Source organism: Sciurus carolinensis, chromosome 3 (genome assembly GCF_902686445.1).
Source record: "Sciurus carolinensis chromosome 3, mSciCar1.2, whole genome shotgun sequence".
NCBI classification, from domain to species: Eukaryota; Metazoa; Chordata; class Mammalia; order Rodentia; family Sciuridae; genus Sciurus; species Sciurus carolinensis.
The window spans coordinates 35,511,147-35,528,393 of NC_062215.1; the positions used below are offsets into that span (position 1 = coordinate 35,511,147).

The window sequence follows — 17,247 nt, forward strand, 5'->3', positions numbered from 1 at the left end:
CAACCCAAGAGAACTGAAAACATATGTCCACATAAAAACGTGTACACTAATAATGTTCATGTAAGTATAGACCAGAGTCCAAACTTATACACAAACTAAAGGTCTGTCAAATGATGACTGGATAAAATGTGATACATTCATACAATGTAACATTCATTCACAATGAAAAGAAATAAGGACCTGATAGATGTCACAAAATGAACACTGATTATTACCTGTGGTCAGGGAAACAGCAAACACAAAGGACCGCAAATTGTATTGACATCAAAAAAATACTATGAACACCACCCCGGAAAAACTCACAACACACAAAAGACTAAATATCACTTGAGATTCATTTCACTATCATACAGCTGATTAATGATACTTTTTAGGTTTCATATAACTTCTGCTTTATTTTTAGTTTATGGTATATGAAATACATCATTAATTTCAAAGGTACTGCCATTTTAAGACTCAATGGGGGCTGGGGTTGTGACTCTCAGGTAGGGTACTAGCTTAGCATTTGTGGGGCACTGTGTTCTATTCTCAGCACCACAAATAAATAAACAAAATAAAGGTCCATCAAGAACTAAAAAAATGGGCTAGGAAGATAACTCAGCTGGTAGAGTGCTTGCCTGGCAAGCACAAGGCCCTGAGTTCCATCCCAGTACCGCCAAAAAAAAAAAAAAAAAAAGAGAACTAAAAAAATTAAAAAAAAAAAAAAAAGACTCAATGGGTGGGAATTATTTGCAGAGGATGGAAAAGTAGCAACTTAGTTCATTGCATATGTATGCAATGAGTATCTAATATGCACTGGGGACTTACCAAAGCTCTGAAAATATCATGTCATCCTTGTCCATCTTGTATAGAATCCAAAAACATGAGTTTAACTTGTTAAACTAAAACTGGGCTTAGATAGCATATGAATTTACCAATCTCTTGTGTAAATGTTATAAATGTATCTTTTTTAAATGTTTTAATTAGCATGATATAAATGTATATAATAGTGGGGTTCACTAGGATTTATTCATATGTGCATATAATATAATTTGCTCCAATTCATTTCCCAGTGCTTCCCCTTTCCCTCTCTGTTCCCCTTCCTCTAATCTTCTAGTCTTCCTTCTATTTATTTACATGTACTTTTTTTTCATTGGCACATTATAATTAGACATAAAAGTGGGATTCATAGTGGTATATTCATATGTGCATATAACATAATTTGGTTGCATTTACTCCCAAGTTCTTCCCCTTCCCTCCCTTCCTCTCTACTTCTTGGTCCCCAACCTTTCTTCCACTGATTTTCCTTCTGTTTTCATGAGATCCCTCTTTTAAATATTCTCTCCCTACCCGCTCTCTTCTGCATATGAGGGAAAACATTCAACCCTTGACTTTCTTAGTCTGGCTCATGTTGTTTAGCAAGATTTTCTCGAGTTCCACCCATTTATCCACAAATGACAAAATTTCATTTTTCTTTATGGTTGAGTAGAAATCTATTGTGTATATATGCTGCTTCTGCTGCTTCTTTTAAATCTATTCATCTCTTGACCAACATGAGCCTGGTTCCATAACTTGGCAACTGTGACTTGTACTGCTATAAATATTGGAATATATGTACTGCTATAGAATGTTGATTCAGTTCTTTTGGATAAATACCAAGGAGTGGAATGGTTAGGTCAAATGGTGATTCCATTTCTAGTCACAAACATTGTTTCTTAATATAAAAAGTAAAGCTGCTCTTTCCAAAATTAAAGAAAAAGAGCTTTTCATTTCAAAGTTCCTTTAAGTTCATTTATATTTGTTTCATTTGCTATTCATTATTAACATAAATGAAAAACACACATACTAACACTAATACCATTAAGAATATACAAAGCAATTTTTCCTTCTTAAAGTAAAAAGTAAAGAGGTCAGAGGAAAGAGACTGCTTAGTGGACAACATTCTTCATTTTTTAAAATTGAAAACCTTTATTCAACTCAAAATAAACCATGTTTTATTTACTTATTATTATTTATTTACTATTAACTCAAATATTCACTGATACAATTACTATCACAGTATATACTCTTTCTTTTTTTAGAACATATATTCTTAAAATACAAAATAAAAATAAAATCAGATTTTCTTTTTAGAATTCAGTTTACTTTTGGGCTGGGGTTGTGGCTCATTGGTGTAGTGCTTGCCTAGCATGTGTGAGGAACGGGGTTCAATCCTCAGCACCACATAAAAATCAATCAATAAAATAAAGGTATTAAAAAAACTGAATTCAGTTTCCTTTTAAGGAGATTTCTGTGAACTTAATATTTGAATATAATGTTTCTTTTTTTACTGGTTCTTTTTAGTTATACATGACAGTAGAGTCCATTTTGATACAATTATAAAAGCATAAAATATATTTTATTCTAATTAGGATCCCATTCTTGTGAATGTACACTATGGTGAGATTCACTGTGGTGTATTCATATATGTACATAGGAAAATTATGTCAGATTCATTCTACTGTCTTTCCTTTTCCTATCCCTCATCCCTTCCCTTCATTCCCTTTTGTCTAATCTACTGAACTTCTATCCTCCCCGCCACCACCTTATTGTGGGTTAGCTTCCCCATATCAGAAAACATTCAACCTTTGGTTTGGGGGAATTAGCTTATTTAATTTAGCATGATAGTCTCCAGGTCCATCCATTTACTGGCAAAAATCATAAAGTCATTCTTCTTATTGGCTGAGTAATACTTCATTGTGTATATATATCACATTTTCTTTATCCATTCATCTGTTGAATGACACCTAGGTTGGCTCTATAGCTTAGCTATTATGAATTGTGCTGCTCTAAACATTGATGTGGCTGCCTTACTGTAGTATGTTTATTTGAAATCCTTCGGATATATACTAAGGAGTTGGATAGCTGGGTAAAAGGGTGGTTCTGTTCCTAGTTTTTTGAGGACTCTCCATATTGCTTTCTAGAGTGGTTGCACCAATTTGCAGTCCCCCCAACAATGTATGAATGTAACCTCTTCCCCACATTCTCACATTTATTGTTGCTCGTATTCTTGATAATTGCCATTCTGACTAAAGTAAGATGGAATTTCAGTGTAGTTTTAATTTGTATTTCCCTAATTGCTAGAAATGTTGAACATTTTTTCATATATTTGCTGACCATTCATATTTCTTCTTTTGAGAAAGAAGTGTTTCTTCAAATCCTTTGCCCATTTATTGATTGGGCTGTTTATTTGGTGTTAAGTTTTTTGAGTTCTTTATATATTCTGGAAATTAATGCTCTGAGGTGCGAGTGGCAAAGACTTTCTCCCATTGTGTAGGCTCTCTTCCCACTCTTGATTATTTCCTGGTAGTATGATCATTTTGACAATATTAATTTGCCTACCTAACAACATAGGAGAAGTATTTCCATTTTCTAAGATCTTCCTCAACTTCTTCATTGTTCTGTAGTTTTCAGGGTAGAGGTCTCTTTTGTTGGATTGATTCCTAAGTATTTTGTTTTTTGTTTTTGTTTTGTTTTGTTTTGTTTTGAGGTTATTGTGAATGGAATGGTTTTCCTAATTTCGCTTTCAGCTGCTTCATCATTGGAGTATAGGAACATAATTGATTTATGGGTATAAATTCTGTATCATGCTACTCTGCTGAGTTAATTTATGAGTTCTAGAAAGTTTTCTGGGGCTGTTTTTTGGGTCTTCTAAATACAGAATCATGTCATCAGTGAACAGAGATAGTTTGAGCTCTCTTTTTCCTATCTTATTTCTTTAATTTCTTTATTTTGCCTAATGCTCAGGCTAGAGTTTCAAGGTCTATGTTGAATAGAAGTGGTCATTTCATCTATGTTGAATAGATGAAAGTGGGCATCCCTTTCTTGCTCCTATTTTTAGAGGGAATTCTTTCGGTTTTCCTCCATTTAGAATGATGCTGGCCTTGAGTTTGTCATATATAGTTTTTAATTATTGTGGTATGTTCCTCCTATCCCTATTTTTTCTAGTGTTTTCAGTATGAATGGATGTTATATTCTGTCAAATGCTTTTTCTGCATCTATTGAGATAACCATGTGATTCTTGTCTTTAAGTCTATTTGTGATAAATTACATTTCTTGATTTCTGTATGTCAAACTAACCTTGCATCCATGGGATGAACCCCACTTGATCACGGTACACTGCCTTTTTACCATGTCGTTGTATGCCAGTATTTTATTAAGAATTTTTGCATCTATGTATATCAAGAATATTCATCTGAAATTTTCTTTCCTTGATGTGTCTTTGTCTGGTTTTGGTGTCAGGGTAATACTAGCTTCATAGAACAAGTTTTCTATTTCATGGAATAATTTGAGGAAGATTGATATTAGTTCTTCTTTAAAGGTCTGGTAGAACTCAGTTGAGAATCCATCTGGACCTGGGCTTTTCTTTCTTAGTAGGTTTTTTTCTTTTTTTTAATATATTTTAGTTGTAGATGGACACAAAATATTTATTTTTATGTGGTGCTGAGGATCGAACCCAGTGCTTTGCACATGTGAAGCAAGCGCTCCACCACTGAGCTACAGCCCCAGTCCTGTTCGTAAGTTTTTTTTTTTTTTTACATTTACATAGGGTAATGATGTTTATTTTATTTTTCCCCTCCCCCCACCCCTCCCACCCCTCTTTTCCCTCTACACAGTCCTTCTTTCCTTCATTCTTGCCGCTGTCCTTAGCCTAACTCTAAACCTAACCCTAAACCTAATACTAGCCCCTCCCACCCCCCATTATATGTCCTCATCCGCTTATCAGCGAGATCATTCGACCTTTAGTTTTTTGAGATTGGCTTATCTCACTTAGCATGATATTCTCCAATTTCGACCATTTGCCTACAAATGCCATAATTTTATCATTCTTCATTGCGGAGTAATATTCCATTGTATAAATATGCCACAGTTTCTTTATCCATTCATCAACTGAAAGGCATCTAGGTTGGTTCCACAATCTGGCTATGGTGAATTGAGCAGCAATGAACATTGATGTGGCTGTATCTCTGTAGTATGCTGATTTTAAGTCCTTTGGGTATAGGCCAAGGAGTGGGATAGCTGGGTCAAATGGTGTTTCCATTCCAAGCTTTCTGAGGAATCTCCACACTGCTTTCCAGAGTGGCTGCACTAATTTGCAACCCCACCAGCAATGTATGAGTGTTCCTTTTTCACCACATCCTCGCCAACACCTATTGTTGCTTGTATTCTTGATAATCGCCATTCTAATTGGGGTGAGATGAAATCTTAGGGTAGTTTTGATTTGCATTTCCCTTATTACTAGGGATGTTGAACATTTTTTCATATATCTGTTGATTACTTGTACATCTTCTGTGAAGTGTCTGTTCATTTCCTTAGCCCATTTGTTGATTGGATTATTTGTATTCTTCGTGTAGAGTTTTTTGAGTTCTTTATAGATTCTGGAAATTAGCGCTCTATCTGAGGTATGGTTGGCAAAGATATTCTCCCACTCTGTAGGCTCTCTCTTCACATTTCTGATAGTTTCCTTTGCTGAGAGAAAGCTTTTAAGTTTGAATCTATCCCAGTTGTTGATTCTTGCTTTTATTTCTTGTGCTATGGGTGTCCTGTTAAGGAAATCTGATCCTGAGCCAACAAGTTGAAGATTTGGACTTACTTTTTCTTCTATAAGATGGAGGGTCTCTGGTCTGATTCCAAGGTCCTTGATCCATTTTGAGTTGAGTTTTGTGTAGGGTGAGAGATAGGGGTTTAATTTCATTCTATTGCATATGGTTTTCCAGTTTTCCCAGCACCATTTGTTGAAGAGGCTATCTTTTCTCCATTGCATATTTTTGGAACCTTTGTCTAGTATGAGAAAATTGTATTTATTTGGGTTTGTGTCCATGTCCTCTATTCTGTACCATTGATCTACCTGTCTATTTTGGTACCAATACCATGCCGTTTTTGTTACTATTGCTTTGTAGTAGAGTTGAAGATCTGGTATTGCAATACCCCCTGCTTCGCTCTTGCTACTGAGGATTGCTTTAGCTATTCTAGGATTTTTATTCTTCCAGATGAATTTCATAATTGCTTGCTCTATTTCTGCAAGGTACATCATTGGGATTTTAATTGGAATTGCATTGAATCTGTATAGCACTTTAGGTAGTATAGCCATTTTGACGATATTAATTCTGCCTATCTAGGAACATGGGAGATCTTTCCATCTTCTAAGGTTTTCTTGAATTTCTTTCTTTAGTGTTCTGTAGTTCTCATTGTAGAGGTCTTTCACCTCTTTTGTGAGATTGATTCCCAAGTATTTTATTTTTTTCGATGCTATTGTGAATGGGGTAGTTTTCCTAATTTCTCTTTCTGAAGATTCATTACTTATGTATAAAAATGCATTGGATTTGTGAGCATTGATCTTGTAACCTGCTACTTTACTGAATTCACTTATGAGTTCTAAAAGTGTGTCCTTCGATAGCTCAGTTGGTAGAGCGGAGGACTGTAGTGGTGCTATGTTCGTAAGTTTTTGACGGCTTTTTCATTACTTAAAATTGATCTGTTTAAATTTTCATTTTTCTGTGTGTGTGTGTGTGTGTGTGTGTGTGTGTGTGTGTGTGTTTGGGGTGGGGCATGGTAATGGAGATTGAACCAAGGGGTTCTCTACCACTTAGTTAAATACCTAGTTCTTTTATTTTTTATTTTAAATTAGTGTTTCACCAAGTTGCTGAGGCTGGACTCAAACTTGTGATCTACCTGTTTCAGTCTTCTGAGTCGTGGGGATTACAGGCATGCACCACCAGGCCTGGCATTACTGGACACTCTAATCTCCCTGGAGAGTTCATGTCTATCTTTCAATTCAGTACACTTAAAATGACTACTAATGACATCTATCAGTCCTTGTCTTTTGTTTCCTAATCATACCTGGGTTTCAGATTTCCACATCAGACAGCTGCTCAAGGCCAACTTTCTGTGCATCCAAATACAAGGGTGTCTCTTTTCTCATTGCATTGGATACATTCCCAACAGTTCTCTATCAGCTCCCTTTACCTGTTCCATCCACACTTTGGCACAAATTCCCATAATGCTTGCTCTGAAGGCACACCTATCACTACTTATTTTACAGTACCTTCATTGTATTCATACACAACTAAGGCAGTCAACTGAGAATGTATTATACAAAAGATTTTCAGACAATTTTAGATGTCTCAAATACTTGCATGATCAAAACAATATCCTCATTAAATGGAGATTTTTTCATTCTACATGGGGTGTATCCTGCCTCTTTAAGAACAGGGTACCAATCAGTGGAGAAATGGCAGATGAGCTACCACAAAAGCTATCTCACTATGCCATAACACCAGCTCCCCTGTCCCCAGTACTTGGCAAAACTAGCTTACACTCATGGGATAACATACATGCAAATACACAGAAATGTGTATCATCTGTATCAAATTTCAGTCTGGGTAAAGGAATGGGAAGGGAGGGTGTCTGATTCCAAAATTGAAGAAAAATATGCTGCTTTTAAGTTTCAAAATGGCACCTGTATTTCTTGATTTTAAAATTCTGATAATACTGAATTTGGTTCTAATGTTGACAAAAAAAATCACTTTACACAAAGGTATAAAACAAAGAAGAGCAACTAAATCTCCATTCAAATATTTGCTAAATATCATCAATTTTACCAACCTAAAATCACATGCATAAATTTGATCCCTAGGATTTTAAGTTAAGTAAAATAATTTGTAATTAAGAATAACACACATCCTAATGGAAGTGTGAAATGAGATTTATTATAATTGGTCAGGGTATTTACAAAAATGAGATTTGAAAGAACTGAAGTGCAATTCTATAATAAATACTATTTAGAGTATAAGGAGAGAAATCACAAACTTCTGTTGCTTTTAAAACTCTTTTTTTCTTTGGTAAGGTACGTATTGTAGCATACCATTAAGCAAAATATAGTTACATTTTGTGCAATCCATGCTGTATAGGGACTTCAAGGTATCAACGAGAGCAATTGTTCAAAAAGTTCTCTGAGAGAATAAGTGAGAATCAGAAACAACAAAATTTCATTACTTGGGCCACAAGCCACTTGATTAGAATCTCTTTAGAAACTGTATGCCTGTAATAAAGTACTGACAGTACAACTAGTAACACTTTCAGATCTCTTCCTTTGGTCATGGAACAATTCACAAAATAAAACAGAGACTAATACTTTAGAAATATTTGCTTCAACTATTTATTGGGTTCCAGTAATGCAAGTTGAAGCATTTCAGAATACACCACAAAGATTCCCAAAAATACACTGAGAAAAAGAGAGCAAAGAAGGTATTAAGAAAAAGTGCTAACAAACACTAATATTGGTAGAAAAAATTTCACTCATGTAGAGGACAATGTATAGCTTATCAGCTACACATACATACATCATTTCATCCAAAATATTATTAGATCCAGGTTTTTAAAATTCTATTGTTATGTAATTTAATACATATTTATCAATATTTGTCCATACAACAGTATTATGAAAGTTATATTTTCATTGTAAAGTATCAGAATTATTGCAGACCTTGGTGTCCTTCTAATCTAATTATAAGGTGGAGTTTTATTCATCAATAAAAAATAATGAAATTACGTCATTTGCTGCAAAATGGATGGAACCTGGGACATAATGTTAAGCAAAATAAGCCCAACTCAGAAAGTCATGGGCTATATGGTTCTTTCATATGTAGAAGCTAGAGAGAAAAAATAAATAAAACAGGTTGAGGGATCCATCTCATGGAGACCAACAGAGTAGAGGAAGGCAACAAGGTGGTGAGGGGGTACTAGGAAACAAAACTGACCAGATTACACTGTTGTTCTGTGCATATGTATTAATATGTAACAAAGAATCCCATCATCATGTATAACTGTAATGCAATAATAAAAAAGCAAATCTAAATATAAGGCTAATATACAAATCTAGTTATTTTAAATTATTCTTTTATAATGCAGCTTTTTTTCTTTTTAAATTTCTAAATAGAACATTAAATGAATTACTGGAAATATATACTTATGTACTTAAAAACTACAATATAAATATACTTTATAAGGTAAATATCTCCAAAAAATAAATACCTCCATCATTAACTTTCTTAACGTCTCATTAGTCATTATTAAAACTCATTTTATATTCTGCCATTTATTACAAAGAAAAACTAATTGACAAATGCAATATTTCAATATACATAATACAGTAGAATCTAACACTTAAATAGGGATTAAATTTCCAAATATACTTTGCAATTCAAACTACCTTAACAAATAATGATTTTGAATCCCTCCTCCCAATATAACACTCACTTGAGGGCACAAGATATTTTTATGTGTTAATAAACCAAAAATAACAATAAGAACAAAAGACAGACTCAATGTGCCTAACATACAGGTTACAAGTATAAGATACAGGTTATAAATATAAAGTTAAAATGAAATCACACCAGAACTAACATTAGAAGTCTTGATGCCCATATCTCTGATTAACAAGGAACAGCAAAAAACTACAGATAAAATGGAAGGACAAATGCTCAGGAAAACCTGACACCTGAATCTCAATGAAATAGTCCTAATCTATTCTTATTCACTCATCTATAACCCACCTAATGAGAAAAAATGTACAGAAATGTATGTGGTTCTATATCTCCAATTATTCTAATTATAATAAATAAGATGTAATATATTAACACATATATGTCTAAGAGAAAAAGATTAAAGCATGAGAAAATGAGGTATCCTATTCATGGTCAACAAAATGTTAAACAAGGTACTATAATGAATTACTGTTTACACAGGGTACCATATAGTATATGGTGTATGCAGTTATGTATAGTACATAATGTGGTAAGTGCATCAAATAAAATGCTTTTAAAGGTAAGGATAATATCTACTATTAAGCGTTTGGTACAGAGTATTCAGTAAATATCCATGTAAATAGATGTGGTATTTTAGAAGCTCAACCAATATAATAGAGATTCCCTGGTCATTTCAAAACTGAGATCCATTAAACTATTTCTGCAGGATATACATATCGGACACTCTGGTAAAATTCAGCTGAAACTTTCATAGTCAGTTGTGAGTTTGAAACACAGAAGACAAAGAGGAAAACTAGTGTTGTACTAGACTGCAGGGAAAAAAAGATGAAAACTTCTGCCCCCAGACTGCTTTAGGACTCAAGATGACAACACTGGCTCCTGCTGGAATTTCTAGCCCACCAGCCAGTCTTGCAAAACGCAGGCTTGCCAGCCCCCAGAACTCCATCAGTCAATTTCTTAAAATTAATCTCTCTCTCTCCCGCTTCCCCTTCCTCCCTGCCACCACTTCTTCCCTTGCAATATAAAATTTCATACACATAATTTCATATGATATAAAATATATAAAATATATTAATTCTGTTTGAGTACATTAGAACTAAATTCTATGCTTACTTCTGAACTTTTAGACAATTCTAGAGGTTGTGAGAGTAGGGCAAAGAAAGAAAGGCTGAAATACTCAAATACCTCAAAAAATGAACAACTATGTAAAATCAATCACTACTTTTCAAGGAAAGTATTTAAGGAGAAACTGAGGCAATGAAGAACAAAATATGATGAAACCATGCTGCCAAGATGAAACTACATATCATACAATTATTCTACTGAATAAAGATATCCACAAAAATCACAGATTGTAATTGAAAACAGATGAAATAATGATGATATGATTACATTTAGTATGCTGACTGTATCAAGTAAGTAGTATAAACTCAAATGCATATGACAGGAAATAAAATGATTTGGTACATACTTGTGACAAAAAATTTTTTTGTGAAAGTACAGCTATCAAAGGCAGCGATTTTCTCCTGCAAGACTACGACGAGGATCCTAAAATTAGGGGGGAAAAAAAGGTGAATGTGAAATTGTACGAATTGAATCATAAGTAAGTTAAATCAGCTAGATTCAAAATAAAACATTTCTTATAAATATTTAGCCTAGCAATATTTACCTCTAAAATCTAAAAATAAAAATGATGAAATCTTTTATAATATAGAGGTTATTCCAAAATAAAAAAGAAGGAAAAGTACCACCTTAAAAAACATTTTCTCTTAATAAACTTTTATTTTTCATTCATTTTAAATCAAATAAATCAACATTAAAAATGGATAATATCAATAAACTGTTAGCTATTTACTAAAAGTGCTTTCCCACTGATGTTTCAGAGTCATGGAATTAAACATAAAATGGATTTATGTAATCTATCACTTAAAATGATTGCTGCATTACCAACATAACTCACACACAAAGAAATCTAAGACAATTACATTTGGTGTAAATAAGTCATTTCTGATTGACTCACTATATTAAAATTCAATGAGAATTTGTATAAATAGTATTTTTCACAGCTACTAAGATTTATAAATAACCAGGAAAATAATTTAGATTTAAATATATTTTCAAAATGTAATTTCTAAATACATCTAAAATATGACTATTCCTCATAAGCTATTAATAGGAACCACCAAGTTTAATAATTATTTCAAAAAAATCTAATAAATTATTATAATTATTACTAAATATTTAACATTAATTTTTCCAAACTGGGGACAGGTAAATCTAAACAACAGATGCTGATACTTGAATGGAAAAATAGAGAAAAAGCATTATTAAAAAGTATATGTGCATATTTATATACACCAAGAGGGAATGCAACGTTAACACCTGGTGAGTCTCAATGAAGTGTTTATTGTGTTATCTTTGCAACTGTTATCTATATTTTGAAATTTTTTAAATAAAAACAATGAAAAATGAAAAAAAAAATGCATGCTCTATTAATTTTGCTCACATGTTAAAAGAGAACATGTGATGCAGAACCATTCTAATGAGTAATTGTTATTCCTTGTAATTTTTTTCAGCTGGGTTTGTTTAAAACTTTTCTAATTTTTAGTGAGCTGTTTGTTGTTAATAATAATTTGCTATATGTATATATGTACACTTTGTGTATTCAAAGAGCAGAGAAAATAACCCTGTAAAGGAAATAATGGGAAATTTTAGGAATACCCAATTGTAAACTACATTTCTGTTCTGTCACTACAATATTGCCCAAAACCTTGTCACTTACACATAGAGTCAGCACAACACTCTCGACACCTTTGTAAAAGAAAAGGCATTTTCACATGTAAATATTATTTACCAAGATCTACAATGATCCTTTAAACACAACGGTCATCATAAAAATATCAAATAATGAAACACAGAAAAGAAAATATTCACTATTGTTAAGAGCCAACAGAACCAAATGAGGCATGGGTGTATATTTATTTATGTATATAATGTGTGGATATGTATGTGTACACCAGCAAACTGATCTCTGTTCTTCTCATAATTTCCTTTTGTTTTTGTTTTTGTGCTGGGGATAGAAACAAGGGCCTCCCATATACCAAACATTTGTTACACTACTAATCTACATCTGCAGTCCTTCATAATTTCTTTTATATACACGGAATATTTAAAATTAGATGACTGTCAGACAGGATAATGATCAAGTTAAATATGTCAAGACCAAGATATTAAAAGAACACAAGTAGTTTAAAACTATAAAATGGAAAAATACATACCATGTAAATTGTAACCATAAGAGCTGGAATGGATAAATGATTACATGATAAACATTAAGAACAGGAGTATCCAAAGTCACATAGTTCATAAAGATGAAAAGATCACAAAGCAAGAAAATAAAATATAATAATCATAAATGTATGTGCACCCAATAACAGAAATTCAGAAAATGTAAGGAAGAAAGTAACAATCCAATGCAAATGATCCCTAAGAAAAACAAAGAAACACAACAAGAAAAAGAAAATTACAGATCAACCACCCTCATGACTATAGATGCAAAAATAAAATCCAAAACCATACAAAAAGGATTTTAGATAATAACAACAAAAGGTTCATCCAAAGATTCAAGGATGGTTTTAACATTAGGAAATCAACCAAAATAATTTACTCTTTAAACAGACTGAAAATGAAACATACAATCATCTTAATAAGGACTTTGCTAAATTCAATACCCAATTATGAAAAAAAATACCCAATTACAAAAAAAAGACAAAACTGTCAGCAAACTAGTAAAGGAACTCCCTACAATGATAAATAGCATGTATTTCTCCTCACACCTTAGGGGCAGGGGTGGGGGGAGCTCACAGCTAAAAACAAAACTAGATAGTCAGCTAGATGGATCAAGAAAAGAGAGCATTCACAAATTTGATATCACTAGATGTTTCACAGTCATTAAATTGATAATAAGTACTATCATTTTATTCCAATAAATAGTACAACCTAATAGAGACATTTTTTGAAACAAATTATCATAACTAATACCAGAAAGAGTGTTAAAACCTGAAGAAACTTTTAAACATAAATTGAATCTCTAACTGAAATTTTGCCTATAAATAAGTGGTATTACCTTTCATGTTGAGTTATAATTCATATAGAAAGGATAGTTGCATAGGATTTAAGACTTCTTTTTGTTGTTGTTCTATAAGAATATGCAAGTAACTGAACAAAATTGATTGAAAAAACCTGAGATCAGGGACACCCTTATCTCAAGTTAGGTGTTCCTATAAGTGTGTGATCCCGGAGTCTATTCCATTGCACTGGTGTATTTCTCTTTCATCAATATCAAGTAATATAATTTTGGTCAAATATATAATATTGAAATAATGAACCTTTCATGCCATAAAAAGTGGTCTTTATTATTGGTTTATTTAGATCATATTAAACTTATCCGATTCAAAATTCTGTGATTACAGGTACTACACATCTTTCATTGACTTTAAAAATATAATTGAATTTTTCATTGAATTTCATTGATGCTAAAAATATAGTGTTGATTTTTCAAATTTTCCCACTGCATTTGTTCATTTTTGCATAAGCAAATACAATTGATTTCAACCAAAAATACTACTAAATTATTAATGCCAACAATTTAAGACATGTCACCCTCACAGTATTCTTAAATAGGCAAGGATCTGTGACTTTATTAACTTATAAATGACCTGATCCTCCCCAAGAGTCTCAGTGCTCTCAAATTATTCACTGAATAATGTATTCCCCAGCAACACACATACAAATTTAAAATACCATCTTATCACAAGTTAAATTCCAAAATGTCTAAAGGTCTGGAGGTAACAATATTTTTGCCAATTTTAAGAAATAGTAAAGCGGATACACAGCTCAAAAAGCAAAAGGAAAAACATCTTAGGAGATGAAGTCAGAGAGGTAGCAAAAAAGCAAAGATACTAGATGTTCTTGTAGGTCACAGGAAGGAAACCAAGGGATAGTTTAGAACAAAAGATGGAATATTCTGGCACCTATTCTAATACAGGTTTTAAAAGATAGATTCTGGCACAATAATAAGAACAGGTCAGTATGGGGGCAAGCAGGTGACAATTTGAAAGGAGAGAATTTGAAGAATATCACAATAATCTGGGTAAAAGATAGTGATTTAGAGCAGAGTGATAGCAAGGGTTGTAGTAAGAAATTATTAAATTATTAATACAATTGAAGATGGAGCTGAACAGAGTTTTTCCACAGACTGCAATAGGGTAGGTAAGTAAAACAGAAGTTAAAAATGGACTAAGAAGTTGGGTATAGCTCAGAGGTAAAGTGCCTCTGGGTTCAATACCCAGTACCAAAAAAAAAAAAAAAAAGAGAGAGAGACCTAAATTTAAGAGCTAAATCTACAAAATTCTCAGAGGAAAGCAGAGGTGTAAATGCTTGTAACCTTGGAATAGATAATAGTTTCTTAGATATGATAACAATAGTAAAAGCAACAAAGGGAAAAAAATGGAACTGGACATCACCAAATATTAAAAACTTTGGTGCCTGAAATGACACCACCAAGAAAGTGAACAGATAACCCACCACATAGGAGAAAAGTTGGCAAGTAATGCATCTGATAAAGAACTTATGTAGAATGTACACAGTCTTGTTACTCAACTTAAAATAATAAAAAGACAATCAAATTTTAAAATGGGCAGAGAACCAGAATAGATGTTTCTGGAAGGAACAAAAACAAACGGCCAATAAGCACATGAACTGATGGTAAATATCATTAGTCATTCAGGAATCACAAAACTACAAAGATAATACTTCACAACCACTAAGATAGCTACAATAAAAAACAACAAAGAGCATCTGCCTAGCATTTACGAGGTCCTGAGTTCAAGTCCCAGCATCACCCAAAAATAATAATAAGTGTTGGTGAGAAAGAAGAGAAACTGAAATCCTCACACATTGTTGGTAGGAATGCAAAATGATACAGTCATGTTGGAAAATAACTTAGCTGTTTTGCTGGGTATAAGATTATTGGTTGGCATCTGTTTTCCATCTCACCCCAATTAGAATGGCGATTATCAAGAATACAAGCAACAATAGGTGTTGGAGAGGATGTGGGGAAAAAGATACACTCATACATTGCTGGTGGGGTTGCAAATTAGTGCAGCCACTCTGGAAAGCAGTGTGGAGATTCCTTAGAAAACTTGGAATGGAACCACCATTTGACCCAGCTATCCCACTCCTCGGTCTATACCCAAAGGTCTTAAAATCAGCATACTACAGTGATGCAGTTACATCAATGTTCATAGCTGCTCAATTCACAATAGCCAGATTGTGGAACCAACCTAGATGCCCTTCAATTGATGAATGGATAAAGAAACTGTGATACATATATACAATGGAATACATTGTATATATATATACAGCCATAAAGAATAATAAAATTATGGCATTTGCAGGCAAATGGATGAAATTGGAGAATATCATGCTAAGTGAGATAAGCCAATCAAAAAACCAAAGGACAAATGATCTCGCTGATAAGCGATGATGATACATAATGGGGGGTGGGAGGGAGGCAAGAATAGAGGAAGGAGGGACTGTATAGAGGGAAAAGAGGGGAGGGAGGGGTGAGGGGGGAAGGGAACGAATCAAACACCATTACCCTATGTAAATGTATGATTAGATAAATGGTACACCTCTACTTCATGTACAAACAGAAACAAGTTGTACCCCATTTGTTTACGATAAAAAAAATAGCTTAGCTGTTCCTCAAATAGTTAAACTTACACTTAACACATTATCCAGCAATTCCGCTGCTGGATATAAGCACAGGAGAAATGAAAAAGTATACTTAATTAAAAACCTATACAGGAAAATTCGCATCTATGGTCCCAAGAGCATGAAAGTAGAAACAACTCAAAGGTTCAACTGGTGAATTGATAACAAAATGTGGTATATCCATGCAAATTTCAGTCATAGAAAGGAACTAAGTATTGATACATTTTCCTTGTGAAGGAATCTGAAAAACAATAAGCTACATGAAGGAAATCAGTCAGAAAGATCATATATTGTATTCCATTTTCATAAAATGTCCAGAACAGGCATAATCACAGCAATATAAAATAGATCAGTGTTTAGACATGCTGGGAAAAGGTAAACAGGAGATGAAATACTGATGGGGATGTGATGTTGGAGGTTTATTGATGGGAAATGCAAGACACTGAACATACCAAAACAACCACCAATACTATATACTTCACAAGGGTAAATTGTAAGGTATGTGAAATATACCACAAATTTTTTAAATGGCCCAAAGGATTTTGGCTGCAGCAACTGTCAGAGTAGTTACCATTTATTAAAATGGAAAAAATGGCAGGAAGAGTAGGTTAATAATCTTCCCATCTCAGAATCGTTACACTTGAGATTTCATCTACATATCAAAACAGAGCAAAGACATGGATCCAGAGGTTATCATTACAGAACAGAGATAGAAAATTATAGATCATCTGTAAATTAACTGTATTAAAGAAATGAAAATAAATAAGAGCTTCTGAAGAGGAAATAGTGCTGAAAAGAGAGATTAAAAGATGATGCCAATCCAACATGTATCCATTGGTAAAGGAATCCAGTAAAATTAGAGAGAAAACCAAGAGAATGATGTCCCCAAAACCTAATGAAGACATTGTATTTAAAAAGAAGAAATTGTGATCACTGATGAATACACAGGGATGAAATTAGTGCTGGAGATAGAGGAACAAATTACTGAATATTTAATGAGTCCTGAACACACGGCAGTATGGTGAGAACTGAAAACTGACCCATATCGAAGCCTGGGAACTAATGTAAATTTGAAGAGAGCAATGTTATGTCAAACAAAAGGGGGAAAGGAGACCTCTCAATTTAGGGAAATTGGGGTGGGTACGTGGAGTCGTGATGAAAAGATCTGGATCCAAACTCCTTGAGA

The 17,247-nt window shown here is 33.3% G+C and overlaps 1 protein-coding gene across 8 annotated transcripts in view; it reads right to left on the minus strand.

Moving 5' to 3' along the window:
* Bcas3 (BCAS3 microtubule associated cell migration factor) overlaps window positions 1–17,247 on the minus strand; it is a 564,794-nt gene that overhangs the window by 415,685 nt on the left and 131,862 nt on the right. For all 8 annotated transcript variants that reach the window (XM_047542954.1, XM_047542958.1, XM_047542956.1 and 5 more), the window contains exon 9: window positions 10,756–10,832. In XM_047542954.1, the coding sequence (XP_047398910.1) occupies window positions 10,756–10,832 (77 nt within the window). The remainder of the gene's footprint in view (window positions 1–10,755; window positions 10,833–17,247) is intronic.